The following is a 26,343-nucleotide window of genomic DNA, read 5'->3' as shown; positions in this document are numbered from 1 at the left end:
TTCTAAGCAGCAAAGTTTCCCGGCGCACGCAACGATTATACTCTGATTCACCAGAGTCTATTTAGCTCCCCATTAGGGGCTCAACATTTCCTGTGCACATTTAATCGGAGCAATACGTCACAAGCCATTTCTATTGAGGACTCAATGAAAAAGAGTTTAAGCTATCAATCAGCGACCAATTCACTTCCCCATGGGGGTGAAAGGAAATAATTAAACAGCAGTTAAACTGGTGATGCTCTCCCACACCTGCAAGTCGAGTATCGAGTGCGCCGCAGTGCCGCTTGTTCGCGGAGGCAAGGCCTCTCTTATAAGCCCATTTTAGCTTCCTAATTACATAGAAATAGCGAACATGTGCACTTGTCCATTGATAAATGTTAAAGGGTGCGATCTAACCAAAATAAAAAGGACTCCATCCTGGGAGGGATTAGCAGGGCCAAGCGCCGGGAATGACCCCTCGATCTCACGGCACTCTGTCTTGTTTTAGTGCTAGCGGCGGGTAACACTCCCCCCAAGGCCGCACTTGGCGTCATTTCCTGCACTTAGGAGCTTCGACGAGCAGAGCTCCTCAGTGTAGGAAGAGATTGGGACGCTATTTTTATCTCTCAACCCCGCCGATGCAACACCCAGATTCCCCCGTGCCACAATTCAACTATGGGGGGCATCCTCAACCACCCCCCCCCTCCCAGCTCCCCCTCCTCCCCACCCTCGCACCGCCCCCACCACGCCCGATCCCTGGCACGGGCACAAAGCCAGCTTGGCACCTTGGCACTGTCAGTCTGGTATTGCCAGCTGGACACCCCGGTATGATCTGACCTGGTCCCCAATTGTGGGGACCAGTACTGAACTGGCACCCAGCTGGGGTCTCTACAGCGAGGCCAGTAGATAATAATCGGTTATTGTCACAAGTAGGCTTCAATGGAGTTACTGTGAAAAGCCCCTCGTCACCACATTCCAGTGCCTGTTCGGGGAGGCCGGTACGGGAATTGAACCCGCGCTGCTGGCCTTGTTCTGCATTGCAAGCCAGCTGTTTAGCCCACTGTGCCCGGGTGGCCAGTCGATCCGGCATCAGCACGGTTAAGTGGGTTCTTCAACTCACTTAGCTGTGTGAGACTGAGTCCCGCCCACCAGATCGCAACAACTCCAAGATCTGGCTAGATCCCGCGAGGTGTAATGGCCATCAGGAATCCGGGAGAGGTCTCTCCCGGGATCTACCGGCCACATCCCGCAAGTGGCTGGGAATCGTGCACAAAGAAAGAAAGGCTTGGATTTATAAAACCTCAGTGTTCCAGAGCAATTTACAGCCAATGCGGTCCATTTGAAGTGTAGTCGCTGGTGCAATGTAGGAAAGCTGGTAGCCAATTTGTGCACAGCAAGATCCAGAAACCAGCCGATGAAAAACACGCATTTTCATTTGTTTGATGTTGGTGGTGGGGTAAATATGGGCTGGACCACTGGGGATAACTACCTTGCTCTTCTTTGCAACAGTGCCATGTGGTCTGTCGCCCCGGAAACAATCCATGTAAATCTCCTCTGCATCCTCTCTGACATTCCCATGCTTCCTGGCACGCGGTGGCCAGGACTGTATGCAATACCTTAGTTGTGGCATAGCCAGGACCTCTTTATGTTCAGCTGTCTTTTTGGCTTTTGTGGTCGCTACCTCTATTAATGCTTTGCTACCTGCTCTCTCAATATGACCTGTCACCTTCAAAGTTCAAAGCACTTGAAACCCAAGAACCTCTAAATTAAACAACATCCAAGAAATAATGGTGAAAGGGAGGGAGGAACATGAAACGATTACCATTACCAGGGAAGGAGTATGGAAAAAAATATTAAAACTTAGCACTAAAAGCTGACAAGTCCCCAGGTCCTGATCAACTTCATCCAAGGGTCTTAAAAGAAGTGGCTGCTGAGGTAGCAGATGCATTGGTTTCGATTTTCCAAGTTCCTTCCAATCTGGAAAAGTTGCATCCACCTGGTAAACAGCAAATCTGACTCCTCCATTCAATAAAGGAGGGAAGCACAAAACTACAGGCTAGTTGGCTGAACATCTGTCATAGGGAAAATGCAGGAATCTATTATTAGGGATATTATAGCAGGGCACTTGGAAAATCTCAGTGCAATCAGGCAGAGTCAACATGGTTGGATAAAGGGAAACCTGTGAATGTGCTGTACTTAGATTTCCAGAAGGCAGTTGATAAGGTGCCACATCAAAGGCTACTATGCAAAATAACAGCTGTCGAGTTGTCAAGAAAATGTCCAACTGTCAAGGAACTGTCAAACCTGTCAAAGCAATGAGGGAAGTATCAAGGCTGTCAAGGAATGGTCCAAAGATACTTGGTGAGTTGGCATGGGAGGGTTAAGGGAAAAGGGTGGTGGCAGGCACCATTAGTTGGCACTAAGTTACATAAGGGGTATGGGCATAATGGGGCTGTGTAGAGAGCCACTAAGTTTGCATGGGGGTATAGGGGCTATGGGGGCCATGAGCTGGCCTAAGTTGTAATGGACAGGGCACAGGGACTGTGTGAGGGTGAAGGATGAGGGCTGGAAAAAAGTTTTTCTTGTTTCATTATTTGTTATTTACTTAAACACAGTGCCAGGGCACAGCGGCAGGCCTCGCTCCCAGCCCACCTCCGCACCCGGCTGCTGTGCATTCCCTCCAGGCTAGACCGCCCCGACTCCTGTTCAGCCCGCCCGCCAGCCCCGATCGAAAATCCCATCTGCGGGCGGCCATTCTTAAAGGTCAAGCTCGCTCAAGCCGGGAAAAAGATTTGGGCCTGGTTGATCGGACTGGGACGGGAACCCAAAATCACCTGACTCAGAGGTGACAATACTACTAACTGAGTCACAGATGACACCTATTAAACACCAACAAAAACCAGGGGTGGGGTGGGAGGGGGGATTGCGGAGCGCCCTCTTTGCTTTCACAAATATTTAGAATTATATGTAACATTTGCACCAAACGCTCTGAAGCTATGCATTACCACACCAGCTGAAAAATATGCTTATGTTCACATGGGAAAAGAGTGAAGAATAGTGACAGCCGATATAATTTGACTAACTTTCCTCACACCTGAAAGGTCTCAAATGTCACTGCTGCCTCACAGGGCACGATGAAGTCACAACAAAGGTGACCAAACAGCTCGGCGGCCTTCCGTCCCTCGGAATCACTTTTTGCCCGCCGACGGATTATATTGTCCTCTCAGCACTTTAATGAGCAGCCTGTTCCTACAATACTGCAGTGTGCACCTAAAACACAAGAGCTTTCTGCAATCACCAAAAACCCTCTTCAGGCTGAATTTAGAATGTCACTAAATCTACAAATTAAATTGACAGAACCCACTTTACATACCAAACCAAATTTGTGAGGGAGGTATGTTTAGCCTTACTTTAATGCAGATCGAGACATTAACCGAATGCCATTTAAAATTTCGAGTTTAATTGATCCGTCCACATCCACCCCCCCCCCCCGCCTTTGATATTCCTGTAATTGTTCAGATTCTTGGTTCTTGAAAGTTAATTCCTATTTAGTCCGTTTTTGTTTAAACCGAAAATGAAATCTGCGGCACGCAGAATAAATTTAATTAACGAACGAGTGAAAATAAAACTTCATCAATTGTTAATTAATGCATTTGGAGAGTAGCACAGATGTAGAGTGAGCAATAGCGCTTGCACTAATCAGAAGATCTCTAATTGCCATTTAATTAATGCACAATTCTTGATTCATTATTACCATGAAACAGCACCTCTGAGTATTCAATGCCAGTATCTGAAGAAACATACTTCCTGCAGAGCAGTAATATATGTTCCATTAAACTGTCAGATAATGACAAGTGCCTGCCGGCGTTAAAACTAGCCTAACTGCGGTGGCCGAATGTTAATCAGCAGGTGAGCAGTGGCACCACTCGGATTGTTGAACGTTCGCCTTGTGAGTTGTCCATGTTTCCCATCTAACTCGCGAAGGTAACGGAACAAACGAACGTCATTCGATCTGCCAATCCCACCACACCCAGCAAACATTGCACCTCGTCGCGCTATTGCCAGCTACTCAACTTACATTGGCCCAGGACTTAATTACCTGCAAATGCGTGCATTCGAAGCATTGTCTTGCATCTTTGACTTTGTCTATATGTATGTTTCTGGAACATAACCTCTTCATTCACCTGAGGAAGGAGCAGCGCTCCGAAAGCTAGTATTTGAAACAAACCTGTTGGACTTTAACCTGGTGTTGTCAGACTTCTTACTGTGCTCACTCCATGCACATCATGAGGTAAAAGCAGGCTGTGACAGACACCCAGGTGAGCCAATCAATGTACAGAACAGAACACGGCCAATCACAAGACAGGACACCAGAGGGGGACTTACACCTATAAAACACACGCGGCATCAGCACGCTGTCTCTTTTCACTGCTGATAGCTATAGTGATAGTCAGGGTGCACAAATCATTCAACACCTCCAACACATGGATCAGAGCTAGCCTGGCCTAGATAGTTAGCTTTAGTTTACTTCGGGTAGTAGAGAGTCAACCCACAGGCAGCTGTGTGTTTTGTTGCTAGAGTTCAATAAATCTTTTATTGAACCTACACCTTCGTTTGGTGTATACTTGATCAGTTAACTGCATCGTGTGCAATCCGTGTTACCCCAGGGTGAACAATGCGACAGGCGCAATCTCCAATTCTTGCCCAAGACCTAACTTTGATTCTTTCTGGCCATCCCCCGCGGAGGTTCTATGTTCCCACCAGCCTAACAATTGGCGGGAAAGGGCCATCAAATGGCCACTTAAACGCCTCAATTGGGGAAAGGACGGACTTCCCATCAGAGGCTTTGCCTGCCCCCGCATAAACGGGCTGTGTGGTCAGTGCGGGGAGGAACTGGAGGGAATCCCTTCCCTGCAAACACATGGCCCACCCCCCTCCAACCAATCTAAAAACTCGCTGGTGAGGGGAGCGTAAAATTCAGGCCATTCCTTTTTGGGTGAGGCTGACTACTAATGTGAATATAGTGTGTCATAACTGAATAGAGGGGCAGGTGGGGGTGGGGGGGGGGGTGACTTATATGCCAATTATATTCAAGACCAGAAAAATTGAGTTATGTTGTACGCCTATGGTGCATCTAACCTCCGGGGGAAGGACGTCGCAGTGAATTGTGATTTCCAACAGCAGAAAGCAAACCCCATGTGGATCGATACAAAATCATTTAATCCCACCTGTTGCACTACTCAGGTTTCTGTGTCCCCAATTAGACCGAATCCCACAATAGATTTCTCAATATCCTCCGCAGAAGCTTGCATTACAATCAGAAGCCTGACATTACAATCTTCAAACCTCACTGGCCCCATTCCACATGCAACACTCTTAGAAACTCAACAAGCCCTGACTTCATGTTGTCGTCAGTACTCCCATCTCACTTTCTTTCATCCTCTGATGATTAATAGTAATCAAGTGTAATTTGTGTTCTGTAGTACGTTCGCGATTCAAGAGGAACATTAGTGTTGGGGTAAGTGCCTGCAGAGTGCATACCTCTGAGCCTACCAAAGCGTATAAATCAGAAGGATCACGTTAAAATGAATCTCAAGCTCAAGTGTTTCCCTCGTAGAATTTAAGAAGCCTCTCATTTTATCATCAGTTTCAATGCTGACGGGTCTCATTGTTATGGAACGGTAAAATTCCTCATGGAGTCCTTCTGCAAGTTAGTACTGGTTTTTCAGAGTTGGCTGACGTATAAAAACCCAACCGAGATACATTATATCCTGGGGCAGGGATAAAAATAAAATAACTCATCCTGGCCTGCTTCTGCAAGATAATTACCTCAAAGTGGAGTCCTGGCTCGCAGAGGCAGCTCTTGAGGGTTCCAATATCATTATGACCCTTCTGGAGCCCTTCAGCCGGGGGAAAGTCTGAAATATCCTGGTCTGGCTTGAACCACTTGGGAGACATGAAAATCTTTACGCTCAGCCAGCACCACGGTTCCCCTTCAAAGAGCACTTGAATCAGAGTCAAAGTATGACAATTAACTAATGCTGTGAGCACTTCACTATTCGATTGACGTATCTGATATTGTCGCTCCTTTAAGTTATGAAATATTCATCCATTGGTGAACAATCTATGCTTAACAGGGAAGGTAATCACCACTTCCTCATGGCGCAGAAATACAACAACTGTTCATAAATCAGTGAGTCACTTCTTCCACAATTCAGCAGAGCACGTCACATTTCCCAAGCTGGAGTCATAGAAAGATGACACCCCATTGGACGCCCCATACCCATGACGTCTCCTTGAAATAATTATCCAATTAATGCCACTTTTTCCATGTTCTTTCCCCCAAAGCCCTTTTGTGTTTTCAATTATTCATCCATTTTTTTCCCCCAAATATTTATCCAGTTCCCTGTTGAAAGCTGCTATGGTATCACTTCCACTGTCCTTTCGGCGGGAAGTGCATTCCAGATTTTTATAAGGCCGCGAAGGAGCAGTTTAAAGAAACTTTGTTGATTTGCAACTGTTAAACTCATCACACGGTAGTGTTATGGGCCAGGGCTTAGAGAACCCCAAAGTGTATCATGGAGTTCACCTGACACACAAATTTTATTAGATTGTGGTATGGGGAGCACACGGCCCACTCTACAGGTGTGGTGCAGCAGAAATGGAAATGTATGTTTTAAAGCAAAACAATGTTTATTCTATGAACTCAAGTTAACCTTTTAAACCATACAGTGACCATCTTAGCAACCATCAATTCAAATACAACCCCCAAAGACCACAACACTAAGTAATCCTTTAAGCTTTCCTTTCAACATCCATAAGACTTAAAACAAAACTTTTAACAGAAGCACATCAAGTTAAAGTCACGACTGAGAGCAGTTATTAGTTTTAAATATCCAAAGGATCGATTTAGAATTTTTAGATTACAGAGAGAGAGACTATTGCCCCTTCTGGCTGTGACTGCAGCTCTGAAAACAAAACTAAAACACACCCTGCAGCAAACAGCCTAGAACAAAAGTAAAAAGCTGACAGACAGCCCAGCTCCACCCACGCTCTGACATCACTGATAAATACCCATTTCTTAAAGGTACATTTCTTCAACACCCATTTCTTAAAGGTACTCTCACTACAGATCTTTATATACACACCCATTTATAAACGCTCATTTCTTAAAGGTACTCTCACTACAGATATTTATATACACACCCATTTATAAACACCCATTTCTTAAAGGTACTCTCACATGACAGTAGATCCCAACTGGGTCTGCCTTGCCGGTGTCCACCTGCCCGGCTTCATATACCCTACAACTATACATTGTTTAGAGATACCTCCACCCAACCACCCCCCCCCCCGACCCCCTTAACGTGGGAGCTCATATTCTGCAAGGATCACGGAGAAGTTAATTATTCCCACCCAGTAAGGTACTCGCGGTTCCAACACACATTTCTCCCCTCATTTCGCCACTGGCTATTTTGCCAATTGCCTCAAACTCTTGTGCCCTCTGCTCCCTGCCCGACCTCCCAGTGACAACAGTTACTTCCCATCCAGCAGACCAGAACCCCTCAAAGTTTACACCTTTTTGGGATTAAAAAAAATTCATTCATGAGATGTCGGCTTCGCTAACCGGGGCAGCATTTGTTGTCCATTCCCAATTGTCCTTCAACCAAGTGGCTTGCTCGGCCATTTCAGGGGGCCAGGTCAGGGTCAACCACATTGCTAGGGGTCTGGAGTCACATGTCGGCCAGACCAGGTAAGGACGGCAGATTTCTTTCCCTAAAGGGACATTAGTGAACCAGATAGTTGTCATGGTCACCATTACTGAGCCACTATAGTTTTATTTAAGCCATTTAAGAGTCAACCGCGTTGCTGTGGGCCTGGAGTCACCTGTAGGCCAGACCGAGTAAGTGTGGCAGATTTCCTTCCCTGAAGGGCATTAGCGAACCAGATGGGTTTCAGCTTTCTGTTTAGAAAGTGAATGTAAACTGCTGAACTCCAAATGCCATCTTGAATATTACCTTGTTACTGAAACAGGGGCAGCATTCACCAAAAAATCATCAGATTTGCCATCCAACCAGTGGTCTCATTGTGTTCTCCTTCACATAGATCAGAATCACTAGAAGGAAGAGAAGGCGATGGCGTCATGGCATTGACACTGGATTATTAATCCAGAGACCCAGGGTAATCCCACCACGGCAGATGGTGAAACTTGAATTAAATAAAAACCTGGAATTAAAAGTCTAATGATGGCCTTAAATCAATTGTCATAAAAACTCATCTGGTTCACAAGTGTCCTTTCGAGAAGGAAATCTGCCATCCTTGCCCCGTCTGGCCTGCATGTGACTCCCAGCTGCCCCATGAAACGGTGTAGCAAGACACTCAGTTGGAAGCAATTAGGGATGGGGACATCCCATTAAATAATTTTTTAAAAAGGCCAATAATGCAATATTTTTATCCGAGGTCATGCCGCCCTAATAAATTGTCCCCTTAATAACGGAATGCTCTATTTTTATAAGCATCATCTCACACACACACAGTGGAAAGATTCCAAACTGATTATTAACCCGCATTAATAAGACCAACAAGAGCTAACATTGGACTTGAACCTGGAGCTCCTGAACCAGAGGTAGGGACACGAACCACTGTGCAACAAGACTGCCGTGACACATTATGACATTAATGGTGACGCACATGGGCGGCACGGTGGCACAGTGGTTAGCACTGCTGCCTCACAGCACCAGGGATCCAGGTTTGATTCCGACCTTGGGTGACTGTCTGTGCGGAGTTTGCACTTTCTCCCCGCGTCTGCGCGGGTTTCCTCCGGGTGCTCCGGTTTCCTCCCACCGTCCAAAGATGTAAAGCTTCGGTGGATAGGCCATGATAAATTGCCCCTTCGTTTCAAAGAGGTGGGGTTACCGGAATAGGGCAGGGGAGTGGGCCGAGGTAGGGGGCGCTTTCAGAGGGCTGGAGCAGACTTGATGGGCTGAATGGTCTCCTTCCGCAGTGTAGGAATTCCCCGGTCGGATGCAGACCACCCGTGATTTCACTGAATGGCGTAGCAGGCTCAAGCGGCTGAATGCCCCTCCTCCCCACTCCTCCTGTTCTGGTGGATCCTTAAAACTGCCCTTATCAAATATTGCTGAGCCATTATTCCAGCGCTTGATTTTTATTCAAAAAAAAAAATCAACCGTCCTTTTTTCTCTTGAACTTTGTCTGGTTTAATTTTTCATCCCCTTTGAAAGACAGCAATTCTGTAATTAATGTTTCATGTTTTATTCGAGGGAGAATGCAGTGCTAATTATCATTCCAAATTAGCTTTGCAGGCTGACTGCACATAGACATGATGTCAGACAGTAAGACGTGACTGTTCATTAGGAGCAAAATCTACACTGCTTCATACTGAAATCACTCGAAGTTTCAAAGGATCAGCCGGAAATATATAAGCCACGAAATTGGACTGTTTACCGTCACATGAACTCTGAATGAATTCCTGTCAAATTCTTCTTCTCTCTATTTGGACCAAAGCCGTGACCTGTTTATTTTAAATCGGATAATACAGCAAGCCAACAAATTTCAGATCATTGCATGGCATATTATTGAAAAAAAAGTTGGATTCTCTCACTGTCCTTAAAAGAGGAATCTGACCCCAGTGGGAAAAAGGTTCCTTTCGTTAAATTCTTCCCAAGCTAATTGTTGTTCATTATTATTCTAATCAGAGCAGGTCGGGCTCACCACGTTGGACTAAATGGAGTGTTGTGATGTCTTTTTGTTCTCCTTCACTACCAATGATGGGTAAATGATGCTATCGAAGAAACACAAACTCAGCTCATGAGAATTCCTTATTCGCCCAATAATCTATTCAAGGTTTCAACATCAAGTTGGCAGCAACAGAAGTCACTCAAGTCAGAAGATTCAGCCGGGCCTGCCAGCAGCGGGACGCAGGGGAACTTATTTTTGCGTGAGGCCAACATTAGCTCCCCGATGGCGGGATGAAATTTAGCGATTTAAAGGAGGGTGGAATTTTCCGATGAACGATATCGGGAAGTCCTTTTGCAATGCATCAGCACGCTCATTCGGAGGCCAGGGGCTGGATTTCCCGCAAGCGGGATTCTCCGTTTTGCCGGCAGCCCGGGAGTTTCCGACGGCGTGGGGCTGCCCCATTGACCAGCCGGCGTAATGGAGAATCTTGCCGGCGGGATGGAATGGAAATGTGGACGGCGGAGTATCCAGCCCCAGGGCGCGATTCTCCACTCCCGCGCCGGTTGGGAGAATTGCCTGGGCCGCCAAAATTTCCCGGGACGCTGGCCCGACGCCCTCCCGCGATTCTCCCAAGCGGCGGGAACGGTCCCGTCGAGTTCCGCGGGCTGCAGGCCGGAGAATCGCCGGAGACACGCAAAATGGCGATTCTCCGGCACCCCCGCTATTCTCAGGCCCGGATGGGCCGAGCGGCCAGGCCAAAACGGCGGGTTCCCCCCGGCGCCGTCCACACCTGGTCGCTGCCGTCGGGAACGGTGCGGGAACGTTGGGGGGGGGGCGGTCTGCGGGGGAGGGAGGGGGGATCCTGCACCGGGGGGTACCTCACATGTGGGATGGCCCGCGATCGGTGACCACCAATCGTCAGGCCGTCCTCTCTGAAGGAGGACCTCCTTCTTTCCGCGGCCCCGCAAGATCATTCCGCCATCTTCTTGCGGTGCGGACACGGAGAGGACGGCAACCACGCATGCGCGGGTGACGCCAGTTATGCGGTGCCGGCCACGTCATGTGTGCGGCGCCGCCTTTACACGGCGACAAGGCCTGGCGCGTGTAGATGACGTGGCCCCGCTCCTAGCCCATTATCGGGCCCTGAATCGGTTGGGATAGGGGTAATTTCACGCCGTCGTGAACCTCGACGGCGTTCACGACGGCGTGGGCCTTCGGCGCGGGAGTGGAGAATCCCGCCCTATGTTGTCCCCCCCACCAGTGAGAAATCAGAACGTTCACATTCCCGACTGCATATACGTGGCGTGAGTTTGACCTCTTCCATGATTAACGACCAGGTGTGCTGCTGCTGCATTGTCCCTTTTGGGCAATGTTTGGAAATGCCAGCCTACGCCAGAGGGTGGGTGGTGGCAGTGCAAACTGTGCGGAGGAATGGTAACAGGGAAGAGGTAGCTGGAAAAAGGTAGGAAGGGTAGAGCAGGCTGTTCGAGAAGGGACAGTGCAGGGTGTCCAGGGAGGGATGGTAGAGGATTTTCCGGGAGGGATAGTACAGGCTGTCCGGAAACGGGTGGTGCACGATATCCCAGGAGGGAGTGTGCAGGCGGTCTGGAGGAGGATGGCGCGAGATGACCTGGGAGGGATGATACTGGTGGCCCATGAGGGGGAGAGCAGGTGACGCAGGAGAGTTTGCACAGGATGTCCGGGGAGGGATAGTGCAGGATGTCTGGGAGGAATGGTGCAGGATGCCTGGGAGGGAGAAGGCAGGATGTCTGGGGTGGAATGGTGCAGGATGTGCGGGAGGGATAGTGCAGGGTGATCCAGGGAGGGATAGTGCAGGGTGTCCCGGGGAGGGATAGTTCAGGGTGTCCGGGGAGAGATAGTGCAGGGTGTTCCAGGGAGGGATAGTGCAGGGTGTCCCGGGGAGGGAGAGTGCAGGGTGTCCCGGGGAGGGATAGTGCAGGGCGTCCCGGGGAGGGATAGTGCAGGGTGTTCCGGGGAGGGATAGTGCAGGGTGTACCGGGGAGGGATAGTGCAGCGTGTCCCGGGGATGGATAGTTCAGGGTGTTCCAGGGAGGGATAGTGCAGGGTATCCGGGAGGGATATTGCAGGATGTCCAGGAGGAATGGTGCAGGATGTCCGGAGGGATAGTGCAGGATGTCTGGGGAGGAATGGTGCAGGATGTCCAGAAGGGATAGTGCAGGATGTCTGGGGATGAATGGTGCAGGATGTCCGGGAGGGATAGTGCAGGATGTACAGGGGAGGGATAGTGCAGGATGTCCGGGAGGGATAGTGCAGGGTGTCCCGGGGAGGGATAGTGCAGGATGTACAGGGGAGGGATAGTGCAGGATGTCCGGGCGGGATAGTGCAGGGTGTCCCGGGGAGGGATAGTGCAGGGTGTCCCGGGGAGGGATAGTGCAGGGTGTTCCGGTGAGGGATAGTGCAGGGTGCCCCGGGGAGGGATAGTGCAGGGTGTCCCGGGGAGGGATAGTGCAGGGCGTCCCGGGGAGGGATAGTGCAGGGTGTCCCGGGGAGGGATAGTGCAGGATGTCCAGGGGAGGGATAGTGCAGGATGTCCAGGGGAGGGATAGTGCAGGGTGTCCTGGGGAGGGATAGTGCAGGGTGTCCGGGGAGGGATAGTGCAGGGTGTCCCGGGGAGGGATAGTGCAGGGTGTCCCGGGGAGGGCTAGTGCAGGGTGTCCGGGGAGGGATAGTGCAGGGTGCCCCGGGGAGGGATAGTGCAGGGTGTCCCGGGGAGGGATAGTGCAGGATGCCCAGGAGGGAGAGTAGAGGCTGTCTGAGTGGCCTCTAACTATGGCATCAGAACCTTCGATCCCACAGGGTAATGGCGATTTCCTGCCCACCATCACCTCCCCCAGACCTTTCGTGGATGCCTATTTAATGAAGTGAACAGTGCAAAATCAGCCTCCGCCCACCCAAACCAGTGCAAATCACTCCCCTTTCCACTCCTGTAATGGAGACTCTAGAACCCCAATGTTACCCTATGATCTGGATGCAACATGTACGACCTGAAGGATGAACAGCAGTAATTCACCAAGATCTCTTTGCCCAGCTCATCCCAACTCTGTGACCTTTACAACCACGGACGGCAGCAATAAAAGTACACGAGCACCATCATTTCCAAGCCATACAACATCCCAGCATTGACAGATGGAACTGTCTCTTCAATGTCACCGTGTCAAAATCCTCAAATTCACTAGCACCATTATAGGTGCACCAAAAAGCGTTTGGATGTAGGAACGTGGACTAGCACTGATTTCTCTGGCCCTGCTACTGCATGAACACAGTTAGATCAGTGTTGCAATGTTGGAAATGTAGCAGAATGTCAGCCATCTGCTGTTTCAATCCAATTGTCGGGAGTAACTTGGAGAGAAAAATACTGTCACACTGGAGCTCAAAGACCTCGCAACTGCTCAGTTCTTCCCACTTCACCATCAGTTTTCCCTAGCCTCTCTTCAACAAATTAATACAGGGAAAGACACGTCCAGCAAATCTGCCCCAAATGGTCATGACCCACAGTGTTTAGAAGCAGCCCCCTGGTGCCCCCCCACAATCCCGATACACCAGCAGTCATGTAATCTCCCGGGGAGGGTGAAGGAAAAGATCAATTAATAAAGATTCGGCTAATTCATCGAAAATAATCCAGGGAATTTGTGCAATCCCCAATATGAGTCCGGGAGATCACAATAACGGTGATGTATTCGCCCAAAGTCCTACCACTAAGGTGAGCCATAACAAGGAACTTGTCTTGCACCTTTTGTGAACAGCTGTAGCAAATTCACATTCACGTGAGCCTGCAAGTCGTCTAACTGTTTGTAAACCCCTGTCGCATGAAAGACTTCCAGACATCTCATGCTTGCATAGTTTATATCCCTGATCCCTTACATCCCTGATCTATCTGCTTCAAATAGCTTATCGGCTCACACGGAGTTCCCTTCATTATTCCACATATCTCAATGAGGTCACCACATTAATCGACACTTCTCTCTGTAAAGAAATACTGAGCTCCCTCGGCCTTTTGTGATTATAACAGGCTCTTAGAGCAGGTGCATTCTGAGGGACATTCCGTTTCCTTTTTCAGGCAGGCTTCTGTATCGGCCATCCTGTCTGGTGACCAAAACGGGACGCCATTAGTCTAGATGTGGCTGAACCAGAGTTGAGTACAAAGAATCCACGGACAAAAGATTTTTCTAAAAATAAATTTAGAGTGCCCAATTCATTTTTTCCAATTAAAGAGCAATTTAGTGTGGCCAACCCACCTAGCCTGCACATTGATTGATATTTATTGTCACAAGGACCGAAGTACAGTGAAACGGATTTTTTACTGTGGCCAAGGGAACGTACACAGTACGTATGTAGTAGACAAAAGAATGTGGGAAAAACATTCTTTCGGCTGTGGGGGCGAAACCCACGCAAACACGGGGAGAAGTGTAAATTACACACGGACAGTGTCCCACAGTTGGGTTCGAACCTGCGACCCCGGCGTCGTGAGGCAGCAGTGCTAACCGCTGCGCCACCGTGCTGCTTTCGGACAAAAGATTTTAAACAGTAGTGGAGGTGGATGGACCCGGATTTTTTCTGCACTGGATGGCATGCCATTTTGCCAGCCTGTTCCTGCCATCAGGCCATGGCACAGCTAATTGAGACACTTAAAGTGCCTGCTCAAGTCACAATTCAATCAGGGCCTGTTCCAAGGCTGTGGTCACATGCTGTTTCCCCCCCTTCCTCCCCAATAGGCCACGTTTGGCCAGAGCGATCTGGCAGTAGTGCCGCCATGTAAATTTCAGCTTTCTTAAAAACTCTTCAGAAGACAACACCATCTTGAGGTGCCCTCTCTCTCTTGCTCGCTCGTATTTACATCGGCAGCTCCCATTCCCGACGATGGGCTGTTGGTTCGCTCAGGACTGAAGGACAGCCCAGCCTCAGGAGCCTGCCTCCCATCTTTAATTGGATGACCAGCCTGCGAACTGCCCACTTACTGGATAATTCATCAAATCACACTGAGAGGTAGAAGTGCATAAAACCGAGTACAAGCTGTTCGTTTGGGCTTAGATGATGGTTACTTTCTAGTGGACCATGGTTCTCAAGTTCCTCTGGGCTATTTGACATACAGGATGGGTGAGTGACATTGATTCTATCAATGCAAAACTGACACAGACAATAGCATATAAAAAGAGCATTTCTGAAAAAGAGACATGGGGCTGGATTCTCCTCTGTCTGGATTCTCTGTTACGCCGGCAGCGCACTCACGCCCGGGTATTCCCCGACGGCGTGGGGCTGCCCACAACGTGAAACCAGGTTGGCCGGCTGGCAGGATGGGGAATCCCACTGCCGGCGGGGGTGGGGTGCTGCTCCAGAAGACTGGTGCAGCGGGACGGAGAATCCCGCCCATGCTTTTTGAAGATTTTCAGCAACACTCAAATTCTGTATTATCGAACAACTGTATAAAGAGAGGATGTTGCAGTGTAAGGTTCTCGTGCATACAGGGTTAATGTGCAACTGAGTATAGTATAAACCACACAGTGATGTAACAAGGTACACAATCCAGAGATCGGAATCATTGTGGTGTTGAACAGAAATGTGTTAAGACTGGTACATGGAGATAGCTCCATGCCTGTACCCTTTACTGTATACATGTATGTGGTTACAAGTGGTTAATAATGTTAACATATAGAAGACTACGGGATGGCACAGTGGCACAGTGGTTAGCACTGCTGTCTCACAGCGCCAGGGACCCTGGTTCAAATCTGACCTTGGGTCACTGTCTGTGTGGATTTTGCACATTCTTCCCGTGTCTGCGTGGGTTTCCTCCGGGTGCTCTGGTTTCCTCGCACAGTCCAGAGGTGCGCAGTTTAGGTGGATTGGCCGTGCTAAATTGCCCCTAGGTGGGTTTACGGGAATATGGTGGGGAATTGGGCCTAGGTAGGGTGTTCTTTCAGCGGGTTGGTGCAGACTCGATGGGCCGAGTGGCCTCCTTCTGCACTGAAGGGATTCGATGATTCTAACTTCTTTACAGACACGTTCTGCAACCAGATGTGGGCATGGGAGCTTCAGCCTGAATATCGGATAATGCCTAAATATTTCTCAGTTGCATGGCTGAGATTATGCATTGGGGACTGCGAGAGATCAAATCTGCCACCAGCCATCCCATGGTTCTCCAACATGCTGAATTCCTGAAGCAAGCACTTGGCATGCTGTTATTTTTTCACGGGAAATCGGCATAAAACAAAATAATTTACATTCTCATGACGTTAAATCACGCTTACTTACCTCTTTCACATGTTCTCCCCCAGTAGCCCATGCCTGTGCAGTCGCAGATGAACCGGTTCCAGCCTTCCCGGCACACCGCATTGTTCTTGCAGGGATTGCTGTCGCACTGTTTGATGCTCACACGTAAGCAGGATGGCTTGACCCCAGCAGCATTCTGCTCCTCGGCCAACTGTCGGATGTCCTTGCTCCTGCCGTCAATGAACAAGTCCCTGATGCAGCCAACGTAGCCGTAGTTGAGCATGGCGGTCCACAGCTCCGTGGGCAAGATGGAGCCCATTCTGTTGTCTGGCAGGCCTCCGAGGTACATGTCCCCCTCCAGGTCAAGAATCTCACTGTCTCCACTCGCCGTGAACGGGGTGCGTCGACTATTCACCGATATAGTACCTGCAAGAGAAAACCAGGCAAGCTCAATGCTGGTTGGGGGGCTAATTTTGGTCATGACACTGAGAAAACCCCACTGTTCTTCATATACCATCATGGGATCATGGGTGCCACGATTAGTCTCCATCCCTAAAGGGGCATTAGTGCCAGCAGAAGGGTTTTTACAACAATCAAAGCCAGCGTTCATGGTCACCATTACTGAGACAATCTTTCAGATCCCAGATAAATATTGTTGCTGGGGTGGGTGATGCACTATCAATTACCACAAAGACGAGAGTAGTGGAATAATCGAGGCTTTATTGAGCAAAGATGTTGTGCCTCCTGTAGCTGGAACCAGAATGGCTGCAGCACCGGCGAGCACACACATTTATACTCCGCCTACTGGGCGGAGCCAGCAGACAGGGATTTACCCATGTACCTCTACTATACGGGCAGTGCCGTAATACATGTAATATACTATTAGTGGTGATTACCACTGTGGGATTTGAACCCACATCCACAGAAAATTAACCTGGGCATTACGAGCTCAGTGACGGTATCACTATGCCACTCTCTCCCCCACAATTTCTTAACTCCATCTACCTGCTTTGGTCCCCTTAGCAACCCTGCTGAACAGAGCGTTATCAAGTGCATTTTCGTAATTTCCAATTGACCTCCAGCCACAACAGATGTCCAGGGGAGAGAATTCCAGATCCCAATTGCTCTCTGAATGAATGAACACCATTAGGGAACCGAACTCTAATTCCTTGTCCTGGAGAAAGGTTCGTAGGGCTGTTTTCCAAACGGAACCCAACGTCTCCGTGAGGGGAAATTGATGAGAGAATGGTGAAGAAAAACGCAAGGCCAATTATCTATATAACTAAGCTAAGAGCAATGTTTTCCTTGGCTGTAATGTACGTTTACCCTCTATTTGCCTTCACAGGACTTTGATTCTTATAATTTTTACAAGAGTTTTCATTCACGGGATGTGGGCGTCGCTGACTAGGCCAGAATTTATTGCCCATCCCGAGTTGCCCTTCAGAAGGCGGTGGTGAGCTGCCTTCTTGAACCGCTGCAGTCCCTCTGAACTATAAACCACATCACCTTCACGCCTACGCCCCCCGCCCCCCCCCCACCCCCCCTGCCCGAAGATAAGTAATTATTTCACAGAGAATGAACTTTCACCAAGTTAATTAAATGTACTACTTGTACTAAATGACTAAGGTAATCTCTGAGGTATTTGTATATGATCTACCATGTTAGCAGCTTTCGCCCACCCCTCCAAAAAAATATAATCGCTAAGAATGATATAATTCCCCATAAATGTGCACTACTGTCACTCTTCGCCAATTAAACAATCTGGTTTCCAAGACCGAATGGTTATCGAAAACATTGGGGGTAGATCTGTTGCCCCTGCAATGGAATGAAAGGGATACATTTCCTCTTGTAGTATACCCAATTTCCGGAAAGGTTAACTGTGGCCAATTCTGCAATACCAGAACATACAAACTGACAGAATTTCATACTTAGGTCCAGCCACGTCACAGACTAAAATTGCCGGGTGGCAGTACCAGGGTGCCAAGGTGCCAGGTTGGTACTATTGAGAGGACCGAAGCCATTTGTTGACAGTCCTCGGCCCAAACTCCACTTCCAAGCTACTGATTTCTCTTCTGCTCCCGGGCAACCCTCTGAGGCTGAACTAGACTGTTTGCATCTTTGGCGTCACATCTGACCCTGAGATGAACTTGGACCTTCCATCAGCTCCATCACTAAGACCACCTGCTTCCACCCACCAGTAGTTTGCTCGGCTTCACCCCTATCTCAGCTGTTATGGGCCAGGGTTTAGAGAACCCCAAATTGCATCATGGAGTTCACCTGACCCACAACTTTCAATAGATTGTGGTATGGGGAGCACACGGCCCACTCTACAGGTGTGGTACAGCAGAAATGGAAAAGTAATTTTTAAAGCAAAACAATGTTTATTCTATGAACTCAAGTTAACCTTTTTGAAACATCTTAACAGCCATTAATTCAAATACAACCCGCAAATCCTACAACACTAAGTAATCCTTTAAGCTTTCCTTTTAACACCCATAAGACTTAAAACACCTTTAACAGAAGCACATTAGGTTTACATTCACCACTGAAACATTTATAATTCTGAATTCACCAAATGACCAAGAGACAGTCTTTTCATGGCAGAGAGATCAACAGTACACCTGCTCTGTCTGGCTTCAGCTCCAACACTTAAAACGAAACAAAAACACACCCTGCAGCAAACAGCCTAAAACGAAAGTAAAAAGCTGGCAGACAGCCCAGCTCCACCCCCTCTCTGACATCACTGCAGTAATAAACGCCCATTTCTTAAAGGTACTCTCACTACAGATATTTATATACACACCCATTTATAAACACCCATTTCTTAAAGGTACATTTCTTAAACACCTATTTCTTAATGGTACTCTCACATGACACAGCTCATCCACTGCTTAAATCTTCATCCCTCCCTTCCTTACTCCTACACCTGCCTATTCCAACACACTACTGGGCCACCTTCTGCACAAACCTGAGGTCATCCAGAGATTAGCTGCCCAAGGCTTTTCTTTCACCGAGTCCTGGTCACCTACTGAGCCTGGGCACATTACCCGATATTGGGTCCCCGCCAAACAATGCCTCGATTTGAAATTTGTTATCCTGGTTTTTAAATCTCTCCACAGCCTCATGTCTTCCTATCTCCATAATCTTCACCAGCCTTCCCCCCGCACTCCCCCTCCCCTCCCCCCACCCCGCCCCATCCCCGAGAAATCTAAACTTTAATTGCTCTATTATTGGTGGCCATACTTGCAGTTGCCAGTCCCGAAGTTCTGGAATTCTCCTGCTAAACCTCACTAAGCCAATCCTTAAAACTTACCTTGTTGACCAAGCTTCTAGCCATTTGCTCTACCACCTCCTTATGTGGCTCAATGTTTAATACTGTTTTATAACACTCCTATGGAAGATCTTGGGGCATTTTATTACATGAAAGGTGCTATATAAAGACAAGTTATTGGACTTGCTGGTGGAAAATAAACAGTCATAGTCCCTTTTGGCTCTCAATATTCCATAACTCCCTGTTAGAAAGAGTGTGCGCTTGTGCCTGTGTGTGTCTGCGGTGCTAAATGAGGAAGGCACCAGGCTAGGGTTGCCAACCTGTTGGGTGTATTCCTGGAGGTTTCATCACATGATCTCTCACTTCCACTTGTCCCACCCTCACTGTCACGTCATTGGCCGCCCAACACATTCATAACCTCTCGGCCTTTCCTTGACCAACAGGAATTGAACAGAATCATCATAACGCAAATGGGAGACTCTAGACAATCATTCAAACAATATTTTCTCCAGCCTTTCCAATATATTTCTTTTAATTAACAAATAGAAGGGTTGAATGGGAATGTAAAAAAAAGATTAAAAATTTTTTTTTCAAGGACAGCCTGCTGACTTGAGTCCAGGATTGTTCGCAGCAGCGTCTGGGGGTAAATCTTTACTTTCTGGAGACTCAGGCTAAAATCTTGGACCGTTGACAACCCTACATCAGGCTGAGGCATGTAGCAGCTCCTTTCCAATCCAACGGTCAGGTAACCTCATGAGACCCATTTTCTAGGACAATGAATGCAGGACAGGCACTCGTGTGAGGTTCCGCAGTGAGTGTGCTGCATCAATGGAACTTTATGTGAACAGTGATCAATACCTTCAGGACAGGAACAGAGAAAATTGGAAGGCAACATAATGTGAAACACAAGTTATTTTCATTTTTCTCTGTCAGGAGCACCGTTATTTATTTTTAAAAAATAAATTGAGAGTACCAAATTCATTTTTTCCAATTAAGGGGCAATTTAGCGTGGCCAATCCACCTACCCTGCACATCAGTGGGTTGTGGGGGCGAAACCCATGCAAACACGGGGAGATTGTGCAAATTCCACACGGACAGTGACCCAGGGCCGGGATCAAACCTGGGACCTCAGCGCCGTGAGGCTGCAGGGCTACCTTACTGCGCCGCCGTGCTGCCCCCGAGTGCAGTCATTCTTAATCCCCGGCCAAAGCTTACTGTTCGCAGAATTGCTTTTTGCCGGGCTATTGTAAAGGAAAATATACTTTGTATTTCATTTTTGCCCCCCCACCCCCTCTCTTGGCAAGCTCCTCAACGAGCGTAAATTTTTTGCTCCCTTCCTTACCTGATCTACCGTCCCGTTGTATGTCCACGTGATACCATTCCCCGTCATTCACCTTCCTCGTGGTAGACTTGATTTTGATCGCGCCAGAGCCCATGTCCAGTAGTAAGAACAGATTCCCGTCTAACAGCTCAACTGCAAAAAAGTCCACTTTGGTTTTCTTCACGCTCCTCAGGTCTTTCCTTTCCTGCGGCTTTCCGTGCGTGAACAGAATGAGGCCGCTGGGTTCGGATGTGCGAAAATCGAACGAAATCGAGCCCATTTTCTTGGTGTTCCACTTTGGCAGGCTGATGTACGCCTCCGGCGTCTCGAACGATATGGGGTCCAGGGTGGCGACGTTCTCGCACGTGAACACAACGTCGCCGTGGATCTTCATTTTGGGATCCTTAATCCTCGCCAGGCGCGAGAGCTCGAGCCTGATGTCGTTGTTCTTATAAACGACCTGTCAATCACAGCCAAGACAAAACAACACAAGGTCAGGTTTAGTTCAATGGCAGGCGTAAATGTTTTATTATCTGCGCGGGTCATCAGGTAGGTGAGGAATGAGGAAGCAGCGGCGCGTCACAGTACGTTGTTGTCGGAGCAAGGACACTCGCTCTGAATTAGAATGGAAATCAATAGGCAGTGTCGAAAGATTCAATCTGTAGTCAAATGTTAATCTAAAACTAGTAGTGGGGGGGGGGGGGGGGGGGGAATTCACAGGATAAATCAGTTCTGTTCACCGCGTCACAATGACGACCTGCTCAAGTTGGCTGGTTTACGGGTTCACTCTTGCCATTGTCTGTTTAAGAGGAAGAATCAGAAACTGCACTTCAGTCTATCAGGTTGGGTCAACTCTGTTGACAATTAGTCCCCACTCCCGCCGCATTCCGGCGGCGGGATTCTCTGACCCTGAGGCTAAGTGTTGACGCCGTCATAAAGGCCGTCACGTTTCTCCACGGCGTCAACATGCCCTCAGGTGCAGCGATTCTGACCCGTACACTGGGCCAGCACCGCACTGGAGCGACCCCTGCCGCTCCAGTTGCCGATGCCGGCGTCAGATGGGCGCCGCGGGTCTGCGCATGCGATGTGGAACCGGCACCAATGCGCGCATGCGCGGTGGCTTCCTTCTCCGCGCCGGCCCCGACGCAACATGGCGTAGGGCTACAGGTGCCGGTGCGGAGCAAAAGTGGCTCCCAGCCCGAGAGGCCAGCCCGCCTCCCCCCCCCCCCCCCCCCCCCCCAACAGGTCACCCCCGGATGCATGCATGCCGAGGTCCCGCCGGGTAAGACCACATGTGGATGGTGCCAGCGGGACTCGGATTGTCGCCCATCCCTTGCGGAGAATAGCCAGGGGGGGCGGGGGGGGGGGCCGTAGAGTGGCCCCTGACCGGCATCACACCGACCGCGCCAGAGAATGGGAATGTAATTCCAGAGAATCGGTGGACCGGCGTCGGGGCAGAGTTGCACGATTCGCACCCATCCCCGTGATTCTCCGGCCCGGCCTGGGCTGAGAGAATCACGCCCCCTATTTCCATGTAATTTTTTTCTTCTTTCACTTTCCATCCAATTCCCTTCCTAAAGCTACTCTTGAATCCGAATCCACCGCCCTTTCAGGCAGTGCATTCCAAATCTTCATCACCCACTGCGTTAAACAAAAAAGGTTCTTCCTCACATCCTCTGTCTGTTTCTTTTGGCGATCAGCTTGGACCTGTACCCTCTGGCTATCAACTCTTCAGCCATGGGAAAAAAACTCTCTTCATTTTACTCCACCTAAACCTCTCATGATTTTAAATACCTCCATCAAATTCCTCCCTTAGCCTCCATGTCCGAATGAGAACCACCTCTGCTTCTCCAGTCCAACAGACTAACTGTAACTTGAAACTCAGGAAGTAACAGAGGATTCTTGAAGAAGCGTTTCACAAAATTGCATTCACGCCTTACGTGGTCCTGGCGATTGAGGCCATTCTCATTGTCCTCACTGGCATCACCTCAGATGCTGAATCATCTCTTAATTTTCTTTCAAGCGCAATACAGATACATATTACCCGTATTTACTGTGCTTGTTTTTACTACCATTTCTCTTTGTTGAGTTCCCACTTAAATGCTGTTATTTTTTCATTTCTGAAACATCTTTTCTTCTCTCCACAGAGCCAGTTGACCTGCCGTGTTTCCTGTCCTTGTTCTATAGAATCTATAGACTCCACGGAATTCCTATGGCGCAGAAGGAGGCTATTCGGTTCATCGTGTCTGCACCCACCCACCGAAAGAGCACCCCGACTGGGCCCTATCCCCATAAACCCATGACCCCACTTAACCTTTGTGATACTGAGGGACAATTTTAACACGGTCAATCCGCCTAACCCGCACATCCTTGGACTGTGGGAGGAAACCGGAGCACCCGGAGGAAACCTGCGCAGACACGGGGGGGAAAGTGCAAACTACGCACAGAGGTCGGAATCTAACCCGGGTCCCTGGCGCTGTGAGACAGCAGTGCTAACCACTGTGCCGCCCTTCAGATTATCAACACTTGGGAAGTGCTTTGCTTTTTATTTGCCCTCCCTTTCTTGAATAGCCACAATTGCCATCAGTCCCAACAATAGGATTACCTAATTTTGGGCAAGTACCATTATGTGACCTGTCACCTCCAATACCATGACCCCACCTCCGCACATCCACCATTGGTCACCCGGTATATTTGTCCTTGCAGAATACCATCTTCCCATATGATTGGAAAGCAAATAAAGTCTTTGTGGTGATGTGCATCATTGTAAATACATGTAAGCTAGACAGACACTAGAGGGAGCACCAGAAACATCACACACACACACTCAACCAATAGATAAGTTCGATAGGAGGTGACCAATGGACATTCATGGTACACAAGGAGGTGACACGACCACAGGGGGGCATTATACCAACCTATACATAAAGGACACCACACAGATGATCAGCCTTTTGGCCAGTGGAGACAGTCAGTGAGGAGAGGCACAGGGTTGATTCATTATCACACCCACCACGTGGAAGACCGCAGCTGGTTAGTCAGTTTAGGTAGCTACAATAGGATTAGCAGTAGTGTCGAACTCAAGTTATAAAAGTGTACATAGTGTAAATAAATGAGTTGAAGTTATTTACACGTCTCGACCTTCCTTGACAAATGCAACACAAGGAAGCCGCTTATGTTACAAAGGAAAAATAACAAAACAGTCTTCACTACCCAATTGGACAATGAGCCAAAGAGGCATTCCCCCCGCCCCCCCCAGTCCAACATTGTTACAACATTGAAAAACAATGGGCGTGAATCTCCGCAAACTGGCGCGATGTCCGCTACCCGGCGCCAAAAACGGCACGGATCACTCCGGCGTCGGGCCGCCCCAAAGGTGCGGAATTCTCCGAACCTTTAGGGGCCAAGCCCTCACCTTGAGGGGCTAGGCCCGCGCCGGAGTGGTTTCCGCTCCTCCGGCTGGCGGGAAAGGCCTTTGGTGCCACGCCAGCCGGTGCCGAAAGGACTTTGCGGGCAACGCATGCGCGGGAGCGTCAGCGGTCGCTCACGGCATCCCCGCGCATGTGCAGGGGAGGGGGTCTCTTCTGCCTCCGCCGTAGTGAAGGCCATGGCGAAGGCGGAAGAAAAAGAGTGCCCCCACGGCACAGGCACGCCCGCCGATTGGTGGGCCCCGATCGCGGGCCAGGCCACCGTGGAGGCACCCCCCGGGGCCAGATCGCCCCGCGCCCCCCCCCCCAGGACCCCGGAGCCCGCCCGCGTCGCCTGCTCCCGCCGGTAAGGTCGGTGGTTTAATCCACGCCAGCTGGAGAGGGTTGATAGCGGCGGGACTTCGGCCCATCGTGGGCCGGAGAATCGCCGGGGGTGGGCCCGCCGACTGGCGCGATTCCCGCTGACCGGCGCGGCGCGATTCCTGCCGAACCTCTGGTGGCGGAGAATTCGGGACACGGCAGGGGCGGGATTCACGCCAGCTCCTGGCGATTCTCCGACCTGGTGGGGGGGTCGGAGAATCACGCCCAATGCCCTTATGATTTTTCTACAGGGTCCTGACAGCCTTGTCCTGGAGATGAACCTTTAACCTCTGGAGACTCCTGGGCAATCTGGGAAGGGTAGCATCGCTATCTCAGACCAATCACTATTTGGGGTCCATATTATGAGTACATTAAACACAAAAGGGGCCGGCCTAACCCTGAACAGGAGCCCACACGATGCTCTGAAATATTAGACCCTAGACATTAGGCATGAGCGCTAAGTGTGTAGATTGCAGTAGCAGTGCACCACATTAAATCATCTCGGCTCTGTGGTCAATGAGGACAAATGCAACTTCATACTAAACAATCCGTGTTCTGATAACTCCCACCATAGATGGTTGCACGGCAGTCGATGAGATATTGACACACTGGTGAAGATCACTGTAATCTTTGTCACAGAATACAATGACATTTGGTGCACTGCAGCTTCACAACATCCCTGATTTTTTTTTTTTGTTGTTGCTCGTGTTCAATTTGTCAGCTTTGCTGCCCAGGGCAACCTGAAGCTTCGAGTGCATGGACAAGCTCATCTCCTCGCAGCGGAGGGTCACCATTCCACAACAGGAATCAATGATTAATTAGGCAAATTTATTTGTCACCAGAATATGAAATTGTGCATTACATCACCGCTGGCCCTCAGACAGAACAATACGCGCAAAATTCATCCTGTAGCCTGTAAGCTCAAAAATTAAACATCTTATCTGCTGATTAACAATCTACGCAGGGAGCTACCAATACCACAGCTCAGAGAGACTGTAGAATCATGCAAGCGCTCCTGTCTGGATACTGTTGCCAGGTCCTTTACCCCACACTCCTGCTGAGCAACCTTTTACAGTTTGTATTACAACCCCAACTTTTTAATGCCTCCATCTTCAAAGCTTTGTCACATAGTCTGTTAATAATAATAATCTTTATTATTGTCACAAGTAGGCTTACATTTACACTGCAATGAAGTTACTGTGAAAGTCCCCCAGTCGCCACATTCCAGCGGGTACACAGAGGGAGCATTCAGAATGTCCAATTCACCGAAGAAGCACGTCTTTCGGTGCGGGGCTTGTGGGAGGAAACCGGAGCGCCCGGATGAAACCCACGGCAGACACGGGGAGAACTTGCAGACGCCACACACTCAGTGACCCAAGCCGGGAATCGAACCGGGGTCCCTTGAGCTGTGAAGCAACAGTGCTAGCCATCGTGCTGCTCCATGGCCTTCTTCCCCAGGATAATAAAGCAGCGGGATTCCTCGTCCCATCAGCTATCCATTTCTCCAAACATATGCTGGCTTGTAGGAACATTGCTGACTCGACGCCGGTCTCCTTCCTTCATTGTGTGCAGTCCACAATCCAATATAAGGTCACTTCGGAAACTTCTTTTCAGAGCTGGAAAGCTTGAACGAACCCCACCAGTATTTCTTTACAACACAGACCAATGACACCAGAGCAAGGTTCTGTGGGTCTCCCTTTCACCATCTTAATGTCTGACTATCCCCCTTGGAAACCAGAGGTGGACATACCATACAAATGGGGAGCACAGTGGTTGGCACTGTTGCCTCACAGGGTCAGGGACTTGGGTTCAATTCCGACCTTGGGTGTCTGTCTATGCGGAGTCTGCACGTTCTCCCAGTGTCTCTGTGGGTTTCCTCCGGGTGCTCCGGTTTCGTCCCACAGTCCAAAGATGTGCAAGTTAGGTGGATTGGCCATGCTAAATTGCCCCTTAGTGTCCAAAGGTTAGGTGAGGACAGGGCGGGTACTGGATAGGATGCTCTTCCAGAGGGTGGGTCCAGACTCAATGGGCCAAATGGCCTT

The 26,343-nt window shown here is 49.2% G+C and overlaps 1 protein-coding gene across 1 annotated transcript in view; it reads right to left on the bottom strand.

The window, feature by feature from the left end:
- nrxn3a (neurexin 3a) overlaps positions 1-26,343 on the bottom strand; it is a 2,368,971-nt gene that overhangs the window by 1,669,487 nt on the left and 673,141 nt on the right. The window contains exons 7-8 of the mRNA XM_072493615.1: positions 20,535-20,973; positions 15,964-16,347 (exon numbers count right to left, since the gene is read on the bottom strand). Of these exons, the coding sequence (XP_072349716.1) occupies positions 15,964-16,347; positions 20,535-20,973 (823 nt within the window). The remainder of the gene's footprint in view (positions 1-15,963; positions 16,348-20,534; positions 20,974-26,343) is intronic.

Source organism: Scyliorhinus torazame, chromosome 2 (assembly GCF_047496885.1).
Source record: "Scyliorhinus torazame isolate Kashiwa2021f chromosome 2, sScyTor2.1, whole genome shotgun sequence".
In the NCBI taxonomy this organism is placed as follows: Eukaryota; Metazoa; Chordata; class Chondrichthyes; order Carcharhiniformes; family Scyliorhinidae; genus Scyliorhinus; species Scyliorhinus torazame.
This window is presented reverse-complemented; position numbering and strand designations above follow the sequence as displayed.